The sequence below is a fragment of the Astatotilapia calliptera genome, chromosome 6 (assembly GCF_900246225.1).
Source record: "Astatotilapia calliptera chromosome 6, fAstCal1.2, whole genome shotgun sequence".
Taxonomy (NCBI): Eukaryota; Metazoa; Chordata; class Actinopteri; order Cichliformes; family Cichlidae; genus Astatotilapia; species Astatotilapia calliptera.
Genome location: NC_039307.1, coordinates 31,602,217 through 31,609,794, shown reverse-complemented (window position 1 = coordinate 31,609,794; position 7,578 = coordinate 31,602,217). Strand labels below are relative to the sequence as shown.

General features: G+C 43.9%; 1 protein-coding gene across 1 annotated transcript; it reads right to left on the bottom strand.

Annotated features, from left to right (window-relative positions):
* Positions 1–318: 318 nt before the first annotated feature.
* soul5l (heme-binding protein soul5, like) lies at positions 319–7,021 on the bottom strand. The gene is made up of 7 exons (XM_026171718.1): positions 6,809–7,021; positions 5,897–5,956; positions 4,291–4,372; positions 4,070–4,190; positions 3,846–3,985; positions 2,676–2,839; positions 319–2,482 (listed from the first exon to the last, which is right to left on the bottom strand). Coding segments are annotated over exons 1-7 (1,059 nt in total). The 5' UTR covers positions 6,811–7,021; the 3' UTR covers positions 319–1,992.
* Between the last annotated feature and the right edge of the window lie 557 nt (positions 7,022–7,578).

The window sequence follows — 7,578 nt, the reverse complement described above, 5'->3', positions numbered from 1 at the left end:
TCACAATACATTGCTAACGATATAATACTATTCTCATTCATTCATAAAATTCTCATTCACTGCTTATTTTCCTCCACAAATATTGACAAAGTTGCTACAGGGCTGCAGGTGCGCTCCAGCCTTGCTTTTTTATAGGTTTTGATCCATTTCTCCTGGTTGCAAGGGAGATGCCGTTCCATGTGAACAGAACCAGAATACATGTGGGAGACCATTTGGGTCGATTCCCCTTCAGTTGTGCTCACTGACAAATGAATAAAAGGAAAATTGAACATTTTAGTCAGTGGAGTCCAGACCATCAGCAACAAAATGAGTCCAACATGAGTTCATGTTTATTTTATTGCATCTTCATCAGAAACAGAATGTATATATATTGTGTATATATACAGCACGTAGCTCGGAGATGCATCAATAGAGGATGTAATTCATTAACATGTCAATTTTATTGCGTTGGTTTGATCAACTGGGATTCTTTGAGATCTTTGGAGCAGTCTTACTGCAGTTGGTTGAAACTGTAGGTCACACTTAAGCAGACGGTTTGCAAAGCAGTGCCACTGCTGGGCTAAAAGCTAAACAGAGAGAACCCACACAGACATGGCTACAGCAACGTGGTTGTGGAGTGATTTTCTAGAGAAAATATGACTAATCAAGATTTTACATGAGGGCAGACTGAACTTCTTAATTTCTACACAGTGCTAAATTACATTAAATATAACAATTTCCTTTACAGATAAACACAGTTTTAACTTTCAGTATTTCTTACCAAGACGTTTACATCCTTGATGGCTGAAACACTGATCTCCTACTCCCTAAAACACACACAAAGCTAAATAGCTGCTTACGTTAACATAATGATAGTGACTTTCTTCTTTACTGATAAAGATGTGGCATATTATTATTATTAGCCGTTACCACTCTTGTTGTATCACCCTTGCTTACAGTACCATGTACTATATGGACATGTATAGAGATTACCAGAAATACACTAACTGGCCACTTCAGTAGTTCCACCTTGTCAGAACCAAGATTGCTCAGAGAGTTTGAAACGTAGCACTGCTCTACAGCAACCCCTAGTGGTGAGAAACACTTCTGACCACTTTAAAGTAACAGAACATACAAAACATTTCTTATTTTTGGTCAAGTTTAGCAGGGAAAGTAATTTTAAAGGTTTTGAAACATTAATCGAAAAACTAAAGGCCAGAGCCAAGGAGTCCAGTTTTACTTTCAACAATCATACTGTTCAGGTATAAATGTTGAAATTTGATTACTCTATAAATTCCCATAACATACTGGTTAAATGTATTGCAAAGGAAAGGTATTTTTGGTAAATATTTGATTGCACAGATCTAAGTTTGGAGCTGACAAATCATATGGCTGCAGTTTTGGGGGTTCTTCTGGGCCAACATACTGGAAAGAAAAGTGAAATACAAAGTCATAATCTGGGAGCTGTTTGTATTATTAGTTAGTGTCTAAGATTGCAAGAAAGATCCCAATGAAAATGCAAAATGAATATGTTGCCACATACATCACGAAAGTGATGAAGAAGTTGAACGCATGAACTTTTAGAAAGTTGCACCCAGGCAGTAAATATTAAGAACTTCAGTGTGAAACTGAGCATTGAGATAATTAAGTCTGGCCTATTAATTCGTTCCAGCATTTCATCTATCAACCAGCACAATAACTCAGATTACTAACCTTCTAACTAATACATAGATTTCACTTAAATCTACGCTGGAGCGGTGGGATAAGATTGGAATGACAAAGTGGAAGTGCACGTGATCAGTGATTCGAGAAGCTGCAGGTGCAAAGCTGCGATAGAACACACAGTTAAACACTCGGTGCCATAAGTAGGGGTATAGTGAGAAAAGGAGGAAAAGGAGAGGAACAGCAGGTCCGTCTGTCACACGCAGACTCAAGCACCTCCACTGTTTGCTTTCTGTTTAGATTACATAGAAATATATCTGGAAAAGCTGCTTGAATCACATCTGACTGCTGCTAATGAGCATCGTTTGGCTCGACCACAGGCTCAGTGTCGGCCGGTGTCTCCTCGGGGCTGGTAGCCACGCTGTTCGACAGAGTGGTGCCAGACTGGGGCTCCAGCGACGGGCTCACAGAGGTGGGATCGGAGGAGTTGGATGCCGGTTCCAGCAGGTTCTGGGTGGACGTTTGGGGATTGCTGAATGCAGCTTGAGCAGGCAGATCAGATGGAGAACTGGGTGGAGTGTTTGATGGGGACAGAGTGGGTGTGTCAGAGGGCATCTGTGAGGTGGAGTTGGACGTGGTGTTTGAGGACAGGTCGGAGGGAGTGAGTGAGGGGGAATCAGAGAGGCTGTCTGGGAGAGGCTCGAAGGGGAAGTCTGTGGGCGAGTTGGTGGGAGTCGGACGGGGTGTGTGCGCAGGTGTCGGCTCGTGTGGATCTGAGCAAACTGGCTCGCCCTCGGCCACGTACCACACCTCGTTGTGCCTGTTCAACAGCTTCAAGGGGCTACGCACAAGAAACGAAGAAGAGACATGAACATAAAAGTTGGAAGTAGGTGACGATGCCTTGTGCAGCAGTACAAGTCCAGATAATACTGTTTAATGAGTGCACAACATGGACTAGAGCAAAAAGAACCACATGATGACACAGTCATGAGCGATTCCCTCAAAGAAAATTAGAAATGAGACATGCGTAGCACCTGTCGTAGCCGACTCCGTAGTGATAGCTGTGGTTGTACAAAGCTCGAACTCTGGTTAGCTCTTTGGTCAGCAGGTGGGCGTGAAGTCTGGAGGTGACCGACAGCATCCAGCCTCCGTAACTCCTCACGTACACGTCCATCTCTGGCATCTCAGTGAAATACAGCTGTGCGATGGATGCAGAGAAGAATCCAGCACAGTGAAATACATGTGGAAAACAAAGTGGAAGGGCAGCAGAGTAGCTTTAGATATATAATAGAAACTCTTACACTTATATACAATTTGATCCTTTTATTTGTGGGATCAACTAGAGAAATTTTGCACGATACACTGTTCAAAATAATTGTTACACTGGGCCTTAAAAAGCCTCCCGTGTCCTCAAGAGCTGTGGAACTAAGACGACCATCTGCTGTCACTGACAGCACACAGAGTCGATAGTTTAAAAATAAACTGCTTGAAACAAGTGTGTTGATCATTGTAACGTTATACACACACACTACCTGGAAGCCTTAGTAGGTACACCTTGCTTATACTGCGCCCCAATTCTTTCCAGCACAGAAGTATCCCCCACACATAACCACCACCCTAAACCACTGACACAGGGGGGGATGGATCCATGTGTTCGTGTTTTTTTACAACAAACATCTGAATGTTACAGCAGAAATGGAGACTCATCAGATCAGAGATCAGATCAGTGTCCATTTGTTAGCTGACAGGAATGGCACTTCAGGTGTGGTCTTGTGTTGCTATAGCGCATCTGCTTCAAGATTCAGTGTGACGTACATTCAGAGATGCTCTTCTGAAAACCTTGATTGTAACAAGCGGTTATTTAAGTTACTGTTGCCTTCCTGTCAGCTTGAAGTAGTCTGGCTCACTTAAATTCGGATGCCATCTCTACATGCTTACACGCATGAGTTCCTGCCATGTGATTGGCTGATTCGTCTGTTAAGAATCAGAAAACACAGAGAGCACTGGCGCCTTGCTGACTCAGCACTATGCATTTCTATTCTGCTGAGTGAGAGCAGCAGCAGGGCCAGCCGCACTAAGTACCGCGCACTCGTCAATGATCTCTATTGATCTGAAAGCTGAAAATCACTGATTGAATTACACAGTTACCGGCAGGATAAACAGCGTTTGACCTCAGTAGAGGCAAGGGCAATTCGAGGGCTTACCTTGTCATTAGTGGGTGCTGGAGGGTTGTCCTGATAGGCTGACGGCAGTGGGAAGTTGAGCGTGTAGATAGCAGGCTCCCACATCTTGGTCTTCTCTGGGATCTTGACCAGGACAGGAGCGGTCATGTCCATCTGGACACCTGAATGACCACCGTCATCATCATTCCAAACACTGATGCACTTCATCAAAGCTCAATTTGACCTCCTGTATATCGACTTCTTACCTCCTTCGTTGCTTCCGGTAATATACTGGAAGAGTCTCCTGAAAGCCATGGCCGCACCCACTCCCATGAAATAGGCTTCAGCATCTGTTGACACCCAGCGAGTGGGGCTGTAGTGCCGCACCTGGACACGAACGCGCATAAGCACACGGTATGTGAGAAATACGAGCTTGACGAGTCGGAAACGCGTGTTGCACTGCTGTCTGCTGAGAGCTTTCACTCACTTCATATTCATCCGTTTTGCAGATCAGCTCATATTCCAGACATTCCTTTGACTCTGTGCAGTAGCTGCTGTTGGTACTGGGTCTGCAACAAGAACACTGATAAATTACATTAATTGTCCAGCAGCGCTACGTGGTCAGAAAAAGTCAGGTTCATAAAGAAACTGGGGATGAATTCAGCTGACTTGTGCCTACTATGAAGCTCCATAAACATTCAATGTACAGGGTGGGCCATTTATATGGATACACCATAATAACATTGGAATGGTTGGTAATATTAAAGTCCTGTTTGTGGCACATTAGTGTATGTGAGGGGGCAAACTCCTCAAGGTGGGTGGTGACCATGGTGGCCATTTGGAAGTCGGCCATCTTGGATACAACTTTTGTTTTTTCAATAGGAAGAGGGCCATGTGACACATCAAACTTATTGGTAATGTCACAAGAAAAACAATGGTGTGCTTGGTTTCAACGTAACTTTATTCTTTCATGAGTTATTTACAAGTTTCTCTTTGTTCACAGCCATTGACATGTCGAACAGGTTAACACGTGACCACCCATCTCCCATGCTACAGTTAGCAAACTGCTTGCTAAGTTTCGTGAAACTGGTTCAGTGTTGGATTTGCCAAAATGTGGACGCAAGAAAACTGTCACTAATGAAGAAACATCAGTGGCTGTCCTAGCTTCATTCAGCAAGAGCCCACAGCGTAGCACTCGCCGCATGTCACTGGAGAGTGGCATTAGTCGAACATCCCTTCAGCGGATATTAGCTACTCACAAATGGCACCCTTACAAACTCCAGCTACTGCAGCATCTCAACGAGGATGACCCTCAGTTCATGCAGAAGATTTTGTTCAGTGATGAGGCAAACTTTTATGTGAATGGTGAAGTTAACCAACAAAACCACCGCTATTGGTCTGACACTAACCCACATTGGATGGATCCCTCCAAAACTGTTAGAACAACAGAGGTGATGGTTTGGTGTGGTATATGGGGTACAACGATAGTGGGTCCATTCTTCATCAATGGAAACCTCAAGGCCACTGGATATTTGAAATTGCTACATGATGATGTGTTTCCCTCTTTATGCACTGAAGCTGGCACGTTCCCTGAGTTTTTCCAGCAGGATGGTGCACCACCACATTATGGGTGCCAGGTCCAAGCATTCCTAGATGAACAGTTTCCTGGAAAGTGGACTGGTCGTCGTGGGCCAGTTGAATGGCCCCTAAGGTCTCCTGATCTGACCCCCTTAGACTTTTATCTTTGGGGTCATCTGAAGGCAATTGTCTACGGTGTGAAGATGTGCAGCACCTGAAACTACAGATACTGGATGCCTGTGCTGGCATTTCTCCTGCGGTGTTGCTATCAGTGTGTGCAGAGTGGGAGAAGAAGGTTGCATTGACAATCCAACACAATGGGCAGCACATTGAACACATTTTATAAGTGGTCAGAAACTTGTAAATAACTGATAAAAGAATAAAGTTTCCTCCTTGAGAGGACACAAACCTCCACTTTAAAGCCATGTTTGAAAACCATAGCGTGGAACTGAAACCGGAACATTTCAGTGCCATCATAGGTTTGTAATGCAATCTGCACGAAGCGTTCCACCTACCCAACACTGCCTTCAGCTGAGACCACAAGGGCCAGAATAGCAAAGATTGAGATGAAAGCCCTGTGGGAGGACACACAAGGCAATGATGTTTGCAAATGATTTACATAACAAAGAGGAAAAAGTCTCATGAGTATCAAAGAATCATTTGATGGGAAACAACTAAGAGAACTGTCTGTGTACAAGAGTGATGAAGAAAGAAACAGCATTAATGATTTTGTAGCGAAAGGATGTTGTGTGGGTAAAATAACTCTACAGTTTCTCTAAATAATCAAAGGACTGCTGTTCTAAAATGAAAGACAATGATAACGACAGATTTTTTTTTTTTTTTTTTAAAGGTGCTAGACTGCAGAAATCGGAGTTGGCCTGCTGTGCTGCATCCCGGCGTGTTTGCACTGCGGAGGTGAAACAGGACACGTTTTCCTGCCTCAGTGCGACGCAAACAGGGAGAGAGCGAAGGAATCTGCTGCATCATCAGGCTGGGTCTTTTCTAAATCAATCCAAAGGCATTTCGAGGTCAAGGAAGAACCGGGATCGGCAGCTCATCGCATCCCGCTGTGATCACAACCTGTTCAGATCCTAATTTTATTCCAACTTTACAAAAAAGGCGTTAAAGAGGAAGGGCGTTTCACAGATACAGGTGATGTAGTAACCGGGCGGACTGTATCCAAATGAGCTCATCGGTGATCTTCATTGTTGTTGTTTTTATTATTATTATTATTATTATTAACACTGATGTATTAGAGCAGCTTGAAATGCATTTTCCTGCAGCCGATAAACGATGACGCAAACAAATCAACTTTACCTGTGCGCAACGCCGCAAAAACTCCTGCAAAATAACAGTCAACTACTATCACAAACATCACCATCACCGAACGGTTTCTTAAACTAGAAGATACTCGAGATGATACTTACATGGTCGCGACCCCGCGTGCTTCTATAAGTGTCCACCTGCCAGGGGAGCGCAGGGAGGCGCGGTGTGAGGAGACTGCAGTCTGATGCTGGATGCACTGCGGAGTGACTGCAGTGAGCACCGGCGTCTGCCTGCAGCTCGCAGAACGGAGGGGCGGAGCAGCCTCGAGACTGCCAACTGTATCCCGTTTCTGGGGTTTTTTCCGCTTCGAAATTTTCCATTAGTAATGAATCACTGCCTGCTGTGCAAGCAAGGGTTAAAGTAAGGATGGAGATCCCACATGTATACTGCTCTACAGCAAGGGTGACAAACTTAAGGCCCGGGGCCCAGAATCTTCCGGCAAAGACTCCAATCCGGCCCACTCGGCTTTTGGAAAATATATACACTGGCATGCTAGATTTTGTACTTTTAACTTTATTCACATTAGCTTTACAGCTTTGCCTACAGATGGACACATCCCCCATTGACAATGACAGGAAACAGTGCTTATAGTGTTTGTTTTTTTCAATTTACACTATATATTTTTAAACATTAGGCCAACAGTAACAAAAAAAATAAACAGGACATCTTTACACTGACAGAAAGGGCGTTTGACTGGTCCGGCCCACTGCTCCCAGAGTGTGCTGCTCCACATTAAATGACTGCCATTCTTGCTGTACAAAATGTTGCTGCTTAAAAAAAAAAAAAAAAGTAATTGTGTGTGCATAGTAAGCTGAAGGTGATATAATTCCTTGGGTTGCTTCATTTATAAAATAGCGTACTAGTTTACATT